Genomic DNA, 15,240 nt, shown 5'->3' with positions numbered 1-15,240 from the left:
TGCACACTCGAACTACACATTACACAGCACATTCTGCAAAGTCAACAACATTGTGCTTTTCTGACCTTGAATTAAGGTTGATTCCTTGTACAAGAAATGGAAGTGCCCTTTGAACATAAATTTTAAAGTCATCTGTAAATTAAAGTGGATAGAAGTCTCATTATTGAGCCTGTCACTGGTATTCTACACACATTATACTGATAAACAAATGACTCTTAAAAGAGTAAAATGAAGTATTGTTTGAGTACTGGCTAAATTAAAATCTAGTATAAGCTAGAAAATGTCACATTCCAATAACACTGTGCTTGCTCAAATTAACAGAAGATAAAAACTTATTTGAATGGTTTCTATTATTATGAGCAGGTTAATACTAAATTAAGAAATCAAGTTTGGCAAAAATAATTTAGTAGCAGGGCTTAAGAATCCTTCCAGCATAAATATAAAATTAACAAGGATTTACTTTTCCATACACAATATTTAAATTATCAAGACACAATAACTCCATCGCCATCACACCTCCCATGCACATCAACAAATATCATCAAAATTATTTTTGATGCTAAATCCCTATGACTTCTTGTATCATATTCCAAGCACTCAAACAAATACTGTAAAACTCCATGCTTGAAAATAAAAGACAAACCAAAAGAATAAAACAGGACAGTCCAAGGTAGAAGCAAAGTTGAAGGCCGCATGAGCATCACCTTCGCTTGCTGCTCCTTCTCCAAAGTATGTTATCACACATCGTCCATTGCTTGCACGTTTGAAAGCATATGCTGCTCCAACAGCTGTAAAAGAGGAGAATTTGTATATGTTGTTTTTGTTCTGATATTGTCACATATCACATCATTCATTTCATTTCATAACTCCTCAATGAGGTTGTCAGGAAGGGCATCAAGTTGTAAAAATTTGCTACAATGAATCATCTCACTTATACCCAACCCTGTACGGAAGAGGGGATAAGGGTTGCACATACATACAGTTAAGTTGGGCATAGATCAATAAGATTGTTTGCACTATGAGGTTATGCAGTTATCATGAATAATTATGTTTGTTGTGCACATTTTGATAAGAACACACATGTTCCAACCTATGTGTTTTAGGTCCCTGAAATAACTGTGGATTTTAAGAACATCGGAGTACCAGAATAATGCACTGAAAAGGTTCAGCGAATCAAAATTTAAGTAGCCTTCAACGACAACTAGCACTGGGAATGAAACCCAGAAACTTTAAGGCAAGCATCTATACTACACAGCCCGTTAACTCACGTTCTTGTAGGCAATTGTGCAAGGATTTGAATAATTGCAAATTTATGGAAATAGAAATTTAAGAACAAGCAATGATGCTATCTGCTTGGTGTGAATTATATCTTACACTATAGTGATGATTCTATGGCTACGATATGAACCAAAATCAAAGGATCAAAGGATCAGTCTCCGAGTATAGCAGTCTCCGTGTAAGGATGTACCCTAAGGGTTCAACCTTACCCTTTTCCCCCTGTAATAGTAAGGTACTGATTTATAGTTACTTTTCTTGTTGTTGGGTATTTTGCAGGTCTTTTTCAGTGTCTGTAACCATACAGTTTAGGGACCCTACTTGCCGATACGACGTCTTACATTTACCATTAATCTGGCACGTTGGCAATGTTCAGTCGCAGTTCTAGTGTGAATTACGTATTACCACTGTATTACTGTTAAAATCACTAGTCATACCTTTGCGAGAATATTTAAAGCACATTTTCTTTTTCTGTGGGATTGTAAATCTATTTGGCTAATACCAGGTAAGTAGAATTGTGGCATGTTCGGATAATGCATTTAATAGCATAGTTCATGTGAAATGATGAACACATCATTTTATTCATTACGTTTCCATTTCGTCCCATACTTATGTACAGAATTAGAATGGGAATGTTTAAGAAGGAAGAAAAATCTGCAAGAACTCCTCCGAAAAGGAAAGCAACGTTACATCCTTTACAAAAACCAATTCAGAGATTGCTAGGAGGTATTGAAAAAGGAAGACAAGTTATCACTCGTAGTGATATGGACCTTATGACAAGTGTTTCACAATTAATTGAGGGTAAGTGTTCATTTAAATTTTAATTTTGTTTCTATGATAAGATTCTGACAGTGAGAATCAGTTGAAATGGAAAATATTTCGTTATGAACCTAACCTAACCATGTCTTGTCTTGACGTCGGTACGGTTTACAGACCCAGCCTTCGTGTATTCTTATTGACTTATGGCATATGCGTATGTAATATATTTGCTCATGTGTATTATTACAACGTGGTTTCATTTCAGATTTCTAATCTGTTTACTAGGTAATATCTGCCACCTGGGCGACTGTCCTAAATGCAGATCAGTGATGATTAATTGATTGATTGGTTGATTCAAATCGACTGGCTTGATGTAGGAAGTGGCATTTTAACTTACAGCTTCAATCTGCATTTAGGGCAGTGGCAGATTCCCTATCTGTTGTTTCACTGCGTTCTATCAGTGGTTCTTGAATTTGACTTCACCACTGTTAAGGGGTCTGTTGGTTATGAAAAAGACCTGTGGTTATTCACTTTAGGCCAACGATTAACTTTACATATGCACTTCAATTATAACTTCTCCAGTGTATATTCATGTAATATTTTACTGGATATTGGTATCAGCAAATTACTTGTACTATAGGCCTATTTATTAGGTTCATTCTGTATTGACGATCTCCACCTGAATCAGTGCATAACTGACTATTGCACACCTTCTAAGCTTCTTATTTCTTAGTGCTTGATATAGGTTTGGTATTCGTAGCAGTTACATTTCTTCTAAAGTATTAAACATTAGTGTTTATAGTAATATCATTAATACAAGTGATCATGGATTTCCAGTCTAGATATACCATATTGATGTTAACACGTTCAGTACCTGCTTCTGAGCGGGACACTTGAATGCCTGGACCGGCCATTTTGATTCCCGGCCCTCTTGACTTGCATCACTTAATACAATTTACGATTACTCCTAAACTATAAATGTTAGAAAAATGATACTTTGTGCTTACCACTAGTAAATATTTAGGGTGTGATATCTGGTGTCACAGGTTTCAAAATACCGTACGTCTAATTTTATACAGCCTATCTGTATTTTCGGCATAATGATTGCTGTCACCGAAGTGAAGAAATGAAAGAATATGAAGGAAGCGTATTCAAAACATTGTATTAGAAAATATCGGAGTATGAAAAACAGGGTTTTCGGTCCAGTATATTTTTATATCAGGATTTTGGACTAATCGGTTTCCACGATTGCATGATCGAATTCTATGTGAAAGGCCGCGGTGCCGCACTTATCACCTGACTCGCGTATAGATTGGTCTGCTCACACACATACTGAAAAAATTCGTCATTCATGAAAATACCACGTAACTCAAAATATCCTGCTCATATTTTATTTGAACGTTTATACCTGAATTCTCTGTAAATGGTGGAATGGGTGGACAGTAACTAGGATGATATGTATCAGGCACTTCACTTTTCTCTATAGGCCTATCGGATTCGGGAATCGGAATTTTCTCGTCACTCTCACTTTCACTATCTGAGTCTATTTCAGGAATAAGTTCATCACCAGAATAATCATTTCTTCCGTAAGAAACTGTTTTATATGCCATTATACTACACTCGGTAGGAACGACATGCACTGCATTGAAATCTCAAGTACCGTCTTGACGCGCGAGGAAGTGCTGAGATATTCCCGCTAAAATAGCTAAGATAAACATAAGCCCACTCAACGCGATGGTTATCTCAAAAAGGTCAACCAACTTCCTGCTACAACCAGTAACGCTGACTAAGGTGTAAGAATGCATAGATGACGAATATAAACAGCATTGCTTCGCGCGGAACATTAAACGTCTTACGCCGTCCACGGCCCGCAGCATAGGAGCAAGCTTAAACGTCTTACGCCGTCCACGGTCCGCAATGAGTTAAACCACTATCAATATACTAGATATACTAATACATGATAAATTTTAGCACAGAGAAGTGTAAGTAGCTATTCATTAACATCATCAGGTGACTGTTGCATTGTAATTGCTTTAACTTAAAATCAGACATCTTTTTCAATCATTCAACAAAAATAACAATTTTTGTCTGTTAATATCCCTGTAGAAGGTGGTTTCATATTTTTAGGGAAAAGATGAAATAACTTCATGCTAAAACTCAAAATTCTTACAGGTGCTGATTTGATATTTGCCACAGATTTGAAGAGAAGTCAAGATTATCATGGTGCTATGAACAGTGAGAAATCTCAGATGTGGGTGGAAACACAATCGTTGGATTAAGAAATATAGGACCCTGTGTATTGTGATGTATAATGTAGCATATCACTGTAAGCTTGTGGAGCATCAACCGACAACAAAATGGAGGAAGGATCAATTAGTGGTAATTATAACAGACTGAATATTTTCTACTACTGAATTACATTTAATGTTGTTACAGAATTTTATTTTTATTTTTCCTTTAATTTATAGTCATGGTGAGGCATAATTGGGGTGGCTCCACCACAAAACTCAACAAAAGATGAGCTGCAAAAGATGTGTCATATGAATCAAAGTCACTTAAAGAGGTACAGTAGTATCTAAACATAACTTTAGGTAGGCTAATGTTGTTTACTTTCATGTATGCATAACAATATTTCTTTTTTTTTTTTAACCAGGTATATTGTTGATGAAATTCTGCACAATGAAGGCCATGCTATGAATCAGAGGAGGAAGAAGAAGAAGAAAGCTGAGGAGTTAGCTGTACCGCTGTAAGAGCTATTCCATGAGATTAAGGGTTTTCCAACTTTGCTGGGAAATAATATATTTCTAATTGCCCTGTCCTTTCGGATATAACAGCATTACATTTGAAAATTGTAGGGAAGGAGAACAAGATATATTTAAACTTTGAGAGACACTGAATATCCTAGGTATCTGGTCCTGTCTATGTGCTCTGATCAAAAGTTATTATGCATGCGTCTAGTTTTTTTTGTACAAGTTGCTTTACGTCACACCAACACAAATAGGTTTTATGGTATGATGTGACAGGAAAGGGCTAGGAGTGGGAAGGAAGTGGCCGTGCCTTAATTAAGGTACAGCCCCAGCATTTTCCTGGTATGAAAATGGGAAACCACGGAAAGCCACTTTCAGGGCTGCCGACATTGGGGTTCGAACCCACTATCTAGCAAATAGTGGATACTGGCCACACTTAAGCAACTGCAGCTATCGAGCTTGGTGGTGCTTGGATCGCCCAATAGATAAATTTCCAACTACACCATCAATACCGCGTAACTAACTCGTTCCTTACCAACCTCAGTGCTCTTCTCGAATCGAATCTGCATTTAGGGCAGTCGCCCAGGTGGCAGATTTCCTATCTGTAGTCCAATTGCACTCATTTTTGCCAGTAGTCTCCCATGATCCACCCTCTCAAATGCTTTAGGCAGGTCAATAGCAATACAGTCCATTTGACCTCCTGAATCCAAGATATCTTGCTGGAATCCTACAAGTTGAGCTTCAGTGGAATAATCTTTCCTACACCCGAACTGTCTTCTATCGAACCAGTTATTAATTTTGCAAACATGTCTAATATAATCAGAAAGAATGCCTTCCCAAAGCTTACATGCAACACATGTCAAACCTGCTGGCCTGTAACTTTCAGCTTTATGTCTATCACCCTTACCTTTATACACAGGGGCTACTATAACAACTCTCCACTCATTTGGTAGGGTATAGCTCCTTTAGGCAAACAATGATCAAAAAAGTACTTCAGATATGGTAATATACCCCAACCCCTTGTCTTTAGTATATCTCCCAAAACCTTATCAACTCCAGATGCTTTTCTAGTTTTCAACTTTTGTATCTTACTGTAAATGTCATTGTTATCATATGTAAATTTTAATACTTCTTTAGTATTAGTCACCTCCTCTAAACCAATAGAGTCTAGTCAAAAAACACCATTATAAAAATATACAGCATCCATGACACATTTTACATGTATAAAAATACACTGTGGTGTTAACTTGAGATCTGTCGTTAATGGACTAAGTTGAAAAATGTTAATATTGTATGTAGTAACACATAAAGTATAGGTTATTGTTTGTTAAAATATAATACAATTATCAATCAATTACCTGAATAAAAGTCATAAAAAATATGTTCAGCACTTTTGCTGAAGGCTATGGTTCCTATTAGATTGGACTAATTTCGAGGGGGAACATTTCTTCAAAGTTTTGCAAGCTGAATGTTGGGCTTGTTTTCATAAAGACATTAAAAATGATGGAGTATCATTGTTATTCTAGCATCAGCCTGGTCACCCTGTGTGCCACCTAACTGCATGGTGAAAGAAAGATGTATCATGTTTGTTATCATGATTTAATGCTATTCTGAAAGGAATAAATTTAATTTGATTCCCTCCCGATAATCCGCTGAATGTTCCTATCATCTGCATGAACCATGACTTGCCGATACATTTCAAGCAATATCTGCAGTGAAGGCAAAGGTATGCATTCTAAAACTTAGAATAACAGAGTAAATATCCTCTTGTATTGTCGTTCCAACCATTACTATATCATTCAATGAAATATTGTTAGGTATGTTAGCAGATGTAAGAAATACAACCCTTGTTTTTGTAGGTGAGCTACTAAGCTTAAAAACTGGATGATGGGGCAGATAATAGCTTCCACCTTCATTCCCTGACCTTAACCATTTGACCCATGGCCTCTTACTCGTTCTGCAACCAAGTTTCAATAATGAAAATAAATGTTCTGCGCCTATTAATAACTCAGTGTCACCTGGCTGGAAGAACTTGAGATCTGCAAGCTTCAAGTCAGTGAGGAAGTTCCAGTGCTCAATCTGAATATAGAGCTAACCACTCTACCCCACCAAGTGCCAAAGTTATGGATAGCGGAAGCCTGTACCTTTCACCCTTCCAATGGCCTTCATGGCTTGTACCACTGGCGTAGCCAAGGGGGTTGGGGGGCAAAAAATATTTCCTGAAACTAGAGTGAGGATCAGCCGTTGTTTTACGTACGGTACGAACAACTTAAAAACGTACGCCGAATTTAACGTAGCGACAAGAATCTACTAGCAGGGCTCAATAGGGCCATAAATAATTCTCCATATTTGTACTGCTTGAATGAAAGGAAGACACTTAGGATTGTAATGCGCGGGGATATTTCCCTGTAGAGGTCTCACTATTGAGAATAATGTAACCGTGTGTTGAAAAATGTCAAGACATGAAGAAAGGGGCAATTAGCAAGGGATTACTCAGTAGGGAGCCGGAACGTGGCCACCGAGATAACGGGGGTGACGGCCAGAAACAGTTGCAAGCTTGCAATATCGTGTCAGCCTTTGCATATCGGTTCCAGGAAACAACAATGTGCTAGGGATCCTCGGGTTGTACCGTGGTTGAGAGATGTGCTATGTTTAAGTTGCAGCGTTGGGAAGACTGTGACAGGATTGTAGGCTGCACATTAGTTCCTCATTTTGTGCCATATAAGTAACTACCGTTTTGTCACTGAGAAGCCAAAACTATGTGCATCCTCAGTAAGTTATGAAAAAGTTTATTTATTCTTACAGTAGCAAGACGATCACTGATGCGTGCCTAAGTTCGATAGGTAGACCTATATATTTTGTCAAATGCCCGGTGACTGATTGGAACCTCAAATAGCACCATCAAAAGCGCGGGTAACTATTTTGTAATTGGGGGGCGTGATAACTCAGTTCCAATGGTTCTATCTTCTCATCAGGACGGCCCAGGCTTGAATCGCAGTCGATGCATGAAACATTTTTAAAATGGGAAGTCACGTTCTATTGATACGGATTCTACTTAAAGCACAAGATCCCGTCCCTTACCTTTCCTTATAGACTTTTGAGCCAGAACCGCATCATTTATGGTGGTGTATTTTGAGTATCCAACCATTATTCGGACTTACCTTCTACCTTAAATCGTGAGTGAATGCAGTGGCAAAATAATTTCAGTGGCCAGTAGTTTGGATACAACTCTTCCTTGGAAGGGTTTGTGAAAAGATTTTTTATTTTTTATTTAGAATTTGCTTTACGTTGCACCGTAGGTCTTATCGCGACGATGGGAAAGGAAATGGCTGAGAGTGGGAAGAAGTGGCCGTGGCCTTATTTAAGGTACAGCTCCAGCATTTGCCTGGAGTGAAAATGCGAAACCACAGAAAACCATCTTTAGGGCTGCCGACAGTGGTGTTTGAACCCAGTATCTCCCGGATGCAAGCACGCAGCTATGCGCCCTTAACAGCACGGTCAACTCGCCCGGTGGATATGAAAAGAAAGCCAGTCCTACCGAGTGCGGTGACGGATCTTCAGTAGATATTGTTGGTTTTGATTGTTACCATGTACAATCATAGCTTCTGAACTCTTATCATAAACCTGTTGCATTATTGAAACTGTTCGTAAAATTGACAATATCATTCTTCGTTTGTGAGGAAGTAGAATCTTCATTTAATTCGTCTTCTTAAAAAAAGGAACCACTTTGGTACTACCTTCCAGGCCGTAGATATTTCGATTACAGGAGATTCAAGGAAAACTCTACTGCACCCAAAAACAAGCCTGTATCCTCCTCATTCCATGCCTTTCTTAACTCTGTCAGTGCCGGGAATCGAATGCAGGATGCCTTAAGTCAAATTCGAAAATAAGGATACCTAAAAGTAACCAGCCAACCCCACAGTGTAGGGGTAGCGTGCCTGCCTCTTATCTGAGGCCCCGGGTTCGATTCCCGGCCAAGTCAGAGACTTTTACCTGGATCTGAGGGCTGGTTAGAGGTACACTAAGCTCACGTGTTTATAATTGAGGAGCTATCTGACGGTGAGATGGCGGCCCCGATCTAGAAAGCCAGGCAAAATGGCGGAGAGGATTCGTCGTGCTGACGACACGACATCTCGTAATCTGCAGGCCTCTGGGCTGAACAGCGGTCGCTTGGTAGGTGATGGCCCTTTGGGCTGTTACGCCATGGAGTTTGGTTTGGAAAAGTGAACAGAGAAGGAAGTGACACCCCTGCAAGACTCAGCTGCAGTCGCTTAAGTGCGGCCAGTATCCAGTATTCGGGAGACAGTAGGTTCGAACCCCACTGTCGGCAGCCCTGAAGATGGTTTTTCCATTTTCACACCGAGCAAATGCTGGGGCTGTACCTTCATTAAGGCCACGGCCGCTTCCTTCCCACTCCTAGCCCTTTCCTGTCCAATCGTCGCCGTAAGACCTATCTGTGTCGGTGCGCTGTAAAACAACTAGCAAAGACTCCTTAGCTTCCAGCTAGTTCTTCTGTCCAGCCTCGTGCATTTAGGACAGTAAGAAAACGTACGCCTTAATAAATGCTCCTCATAAAACCCTTGTAAAAATACTAACTGCATCTATTTATAACAATAATCACAAATGCCTCCTTTTCGTGTGGCTCAATTGGTTGAGTCGCTGTCCTTCTGAGTTCGCAGGTTCAAATCCCGGCTTGGATCGGTAACCCTTAAAACGGTGTTGAAATGGCAAAAGCTCAGTGTCGTTGGTTTCTGGCACGTTAATAAAAATTATACATACGAATATTAGCGTCACAAAACTCTAACTTTATACTACTGTATTCCGTATCCCAGGCTTGCGAGGGAAAGTAATTAACAATTCATTTTACGTCGCACTGACACAGATAGGTCTTATGGCGACGGTGGAATAGGAAAGGCTTAGGAGTGGGAAGAAAGCGGCCGTGGCCTTAATAATTAAGGTACAGCCCCAGCATTTGCTTGGTGTGAAAATGGGAAACAACGGGAAAAAATTTTCATGGCTGCCGACAGTGGGGTTTGAATCCACTATCTCCTGGATGCAAGCTCACAGCTGCGTGGCCCTAACCGCGTTGGAAACTAATAGGACAAGGTAAACCCTGCATAGCATATGTTGTAACGTGTATTTTTCTTTACCAACTAACAAAATATCTATATCCATACGCTTTACATTATATATTTATTTGTTTATTTATTTATTATGCCTTCAGTACAGTGGCGAAGTTAGCGCTCCAGGCTCTCTCGTACACTTAACCACATACTAATCAGAATCTTAAATAAAATAATGAGATACTTAAAATAGTTAAAACTACATGAATTAAGATAATTGAAAATAAATTTAAATAAATTACTTACTAAATTAATATTAGAACTAATTAATATTACAAACTCTTAACAATGGCTAATCCTCAGGAACGCACACATTCATACTTCAACCATTCAGTCAGCTGTCCTCACCAGGTAGTCTCGGCAGGTGACCTTAAATCGTAATTTAAAACAGCTAGTTTCTCTGAGCTGAACTGGCAGGGAATTCCATAATCTGGCGACAGTCACCACAAATGATCTATTAATTTTATTTGTGCGGTGCAGTGGAATAGAGAGAATGAATCTAGAACGTGTATTTAAGTTGTGAAATGATGATAAAAAGATGAATTTAGAAGAAATATACATTGGCTGACTTTCAGCTACCACTCTGATTACCATCGTTAAAGTGTGTAGCTGCCGACGTTTATCAGACATCAGCCAAGAGGCAGCCTGATAGTATGGAGTGATATGACCATCGTACCCAATATTGTAAATAAATTGCAGGCAGGTATTCAGTGCTCATTGAAGTTCAAGTGCTTCTTCCCTCGTTATGTCAACTAAAACAACGTCACAATAGTCAAGAATAGGGAGAATGAGTGTCTGTATTAGTTTGGCCTGTAGCTCAAATGGAAATACATCCCTCTACCATTTAGGAGGGTGAAGAACTCCAAAAATCTTTTTACGTATTTCTTTCGTGTGATCAGACCAATCACCTGTTTCATTCATCATTACGCCATGATTTTTAACCGTTTTACTGTAGGGAATAATGTTACCATTCAATAGGATAGGCGGGATTGCGACATTGTTTGAGCAGCTCAGTAATTTTCGTGATCCAATTACAATTGTCTGATTTTTTTTTTCAGTTTAGTATAAGAGAGCTTTGTTGTACATATACACTGAGTCGTCGGAGGTCCCTGTTAATATCTTTTCTTGCAGTGTCGATATATTTGAAGATCGTCAGCACAGAGGTCATGTGTGTTATTTCCTGTCACAGATGGTATGTCATTGATATAAATACAGAAAATTAGGGGCCGTAGAATACTGCCCTGCGGGGCAACACTAAGTTTCATTTTCCATTTAGAGGCCTTGTCGTTTACTGTTACACGCTGTTGATGGTTAGTCAAATAAGAACTAAAAACCTTATGCGCAGCCAGGTCGAAATTTAGCAGTTCCATTTTCTTTTTCATAGTCGGAATTACTATAATGTCAAAGGCGCTACTGAAGTCCAGAAGGATACGTATAGTGAGCAGTCGTTTGTCCATAGTGTTTCTAATGTCTTCAGTAACCTTCTAAAGTGCTGTCGCGGTACTGTGACCCTTCTCAAATCCAGATTGCAAAGGGTCTAAAACAGCATTTTTATTTAGGTATTCCAGAACTTCCTCGTATACTAAACGTTCAAATTCTTTAGAAAGCGCAGGGAGTACGGACATAGGACGATAGTCAGAGGGTGATTGTGGGTCTAAACTCTTAGGTACCGATATAGTATTGGCTGTTTCCAGACAGTAGGGAAAGTTTGGTTTAGTAAACAGTAGTTCAGTATGTGCGTCCGTATAGGCGAGATAGTACCCATAATTTTATGTATAAAAGTAATAGGAATATAATCTACATCCGTAGTCTTTCATTTAATCGAGTACAAAGCCTTTTAACCTGATTTTCTGTGACACTGTGAAATGTGAACGGCGGATTGGCTGGAGGGGAGGGCGGTGAGTTGGTGCAGTTTATTTGGGTAGGTTGAATATTTATTCTACTAATCGTTCAGTTCGTCAAGTGGAATCTGTCTCTGTTGATGTTTTTCTATTCCCAGAGCTCTAAGTTGGTCCCATGCGTGATTAGAATTTAAGTTGTTGGCTAAATTCCGAAAATATATACATTTTTTAAAAATTTCTGATTAAATGCTTTGTGCGATTTCTTAAGATGTGGTTAGATTCGAAGTCTGTTTCAGCTAGGGTTTGTTTATAATGTCGAAATAATGAGTTACGGTGGGCCATCATTCTCTCGCCTTCATCATCTAGCCATGGACAAGAAGGACGAAAAATTTGTATTCGACGCGTGTGTGTATATCTTTGCCGCATTATTCGTATAAAATGCCATTTCTTTATTGCTTATCACATGACCATTATAATAATAACATTACCGTATTTATTCTAAATACGAATATTGCATCCTTACTCAAACTGTTTATTCTGGCATTCATTTCACTTGTACTCGGAATATACGAAATGCTGCCATTATGTTGGTATGGGAGTAACAGAGGTAGCCGGGGAACATGGGGGGGTTGACGTCCAAGGAGTCCAGACACCCCAGGAGTTTTAACGAATGTCCTTTTATTGAGCATTTTATTCATAATGTACATTAATATTAGCTTCTGGAGTCCGACTCATTGGCTGAATGATCAGTGTTGAGGCCATCGGTTCAGACGGTCCCGGGTTCAATTCCCGGCTGGGTCGGGGATTTTAATCGCATCTGGTAAATTCTTCTAGCCGGGGACTGGGTATTTGTCCCAACATATTCATATTCAGACAATATACTACACTACCAACCACCAAAGAAATACACAACACTGATTACATCCCCCTATATAGAGTTGGCGTCGGGAAGGACATCCGGCCGTAAAACAGGGCCAATTCCACATGTGCGACACAGTTCGCACCCGCGACCCACAGATGTGGGAAAAGCGGGAAAGAAGAAGAAGAAGAAGAAGAAGATGATGATGATGATGAAAATTACTATTAGCTTCCGGAATCCGCACGAATCCACCACTCTTACTTGGATCCAAGGACACTCATTTCCTTTCTCGGTATTCTACACCACCTAAAGTATGGAAGTTTGGACACCTATCAAAATAAAATTCTGGATGAATGGGCCCCCCCAAACTGAAATCCTGGCTACGCTATTGGCTTGTACGGAGATGACTTTACTTACTTCATGGCTCTACGGTCCTTTAAAGACCTTGGCCTCCTTGACCACAGCTCTCCAGTCATCCCGATCTTCAGCATGCCTACGCCATCTCCTGACTCCAACAGTCCTCAGATCAGTCTCCACATCCTCCAGCCATCTCACCCGGGGCCGACCTCTCCTTCTGCCCCTAGGGTGCCCTGTCAGTGCCTTCCATGGAAGTCTTCCCTCCTCCATCCGTTGCACATGTCCCAGCCATCCAATTTATTCTCATTTTGACTGAGGTCACCTAGTCCAGCTCCTTATACAATAATCTTATTTTTCATTTGTTCTGATTCTCCATAAATCTCCCTCCTTCACCAATCCAAATATCTTCCTCAGTACTTTCCTTTCCCACACATTTAATCTCCTCTCTGTGGCCTCATTCAATACCCATGCCTCAATCCCATACATAAGTACTGGTTGAATTATTGTTTTGTAGAGAGTCAGTTTTAAAATTTTTACTTCTCAGAAGAGGGTACAGTGCTCTGTAGGATCTGTTGGCAGCCTTAATATGATTTACAATATCTGTCTCAACTTTATTTTCTGATGTTGTTACTGAGCCTAGATATACTGCTTCAAAGGTGTAATCATCCACTTGGAGTTTTTCGGTGTTCCTTCCACTTCTCTTTGTTACCATATAGGCTATTTAGATTTAACCCCACTTATCTCTAAACCCAAAGATCCAGCCGCATCTTTCAGCTCCTTTAAGACAGTGCAAGTGCCTCGTTACTCCTAGCAGTTATCACCACACCATCTGCATAAGCCAAAACTTGGATCAGTCTCTTGTAAATATTACCACCTGGATTAGTAGTTATTGATCTTGCAGCTTTCTCCAGTACTATATTAAATAACACTGGTGATAAGGGATCTCCTTGCCTTAGGCCTTCATCGGTTCTGAAAGATCTTGACACTTCCCTGTACTTTTACCTGACTTCTGGCGTTCTCCACGGTCATCTTAGTCAATTTTATTAACTTCTGTGGGAATTTAAAATACTTCATTGTTTCCAATAATTTTGATCTCTTTACTTTGTCTAGGCTTGTTTAAAATATATAAAAAGATGTCCTAGTCGAACGTTGTATTTGTATGTCTTTTCCAGAGTCATTCTCGTGGTGAAAATATGGTCCGTCGTCGATCTTCCAGGTCTGAAACCAGCTTGGTACTCCCCTATAATTCTTTCTGCTCTACTACTAACTCTCTTTGTTACGGCTGTAGAGAGGATTTCGTACACGGTACTCAGTAAGGATATACCTTGATAATTCTTGCATTGCATGCGTGACCCCTTCTTATGTATAGGGCATACATATATTTGCTAGTGTCCAGTCCTCTGGCATTTTACCTCTTTTCCCATACCTTTTTAATTATCTCATGTATTCTCCTCACCAACACTTCTCCAGTTTTACCATTTCTGCAGTTATGAGGTCATTCCCTGGGGCTGTACTGTACTTCAATTGTTTTATAATTTCACTTATTTCTTCAACCGATGGTGATCCCACATCGTCTTCATCCTCATCTCCATTCTCATCGTTCCTCTCTTCCCCCTCACACTCATCTCTCTCTGAAGTTTCCATACTACCTGATCCTTCTTTTTGTTCATTTATTGGTCTGACAGAAAGTAATGTTTTGAAATGTTTTGCCCATCTTTCCAGAATTCGTTCTTTCCCAACAATCAGTCTATCAGTCTCATCCTTAAGCATATTCACTCTAGGTTGATATCCCTTCTTTACTTGTCCAACCCCACGGAATAATTTTCTACCTTGTTTGTTTTCAAATATCTTTTGCACTTCATCCAATCTCTCCCTTCTATTATTTTCTTGTTCCTTATCAATGTCTTTGCTATTCACAGTTTCTCTTTAAAAACTGCCATATAATTTTGAGTGGGTCTCTGTAGCATTCTTTGTCGGTCCAGATTTCTCTCTTCTCGGAACCTTACCCACTTCTTCGTCATACCATTTATTTCTATTCTGTTTCCTTTTCTCTCTAAGTACTTCCTGCGCTGTTGTATTTATTGCTAGCTTGGTTTCTTCCCACATTTTAATTGATGTCTACATTCCCGTTTCTGCCCATCTGTAGTTTTCTTTGCATCTGGTTTCTATACTCTTCCTCCTTCTCATCCCTTAACAGCTCTACATTATAGACCTTGCTCTGCTCAGCTCTGTCCCCGGGTTTAATTGCCTGTCTTTCTTGGAACTTGATCCTCACTAGT

General features: G+C 39.4%; 1 protein-coding gene across 4 annotated transcripts in view; it reads right to left on the bottom strand.

Moving 5' to 3' along the window:
* Window positions 1-15,240, bottom strand: part of BckdhA (Branched chain keto acid dehydrogenase E1 subunit alpha) — a 336,705-nt gene that overhangs the window by 159,239 nt on the left and 162,226 nt on the right. For all 4 annotated transcript variants that reach the window (XM_067141838.2, XM_067141839.2, XM_067141835.2 and 1 more), the window contains one exon: window positions 644-788. In XM_067141838.2, coding sequence (XP_066997939.2) covers window positions 644-788 — 145 coding nt within the window. The remainder of the gene's footprint in view (window positions 1-643; window positions 789-15,240) is intronic.

The sequence above is a fragment of the Anabrus simplex genome, chromosome 2 (genome assembly GCF_040414725.1).
Source record: "Anabrus simplex isolate iqAnaSimp1 chromosome 2, ASM4041472v1, whole genome shotgun sequence".
NCBI classification, from domain to species: Eukaryota; Metazoa; Arthropoda; class Insecta; order Orthoptera; family Tettigoniidae; genus Anabrus; species Anabrus simplex.
The sequence above is the reverse complement of the archived record's forward strand: the minus strand, read 5'-3'. Positions and strand labels throughout refer to the sequence as shown.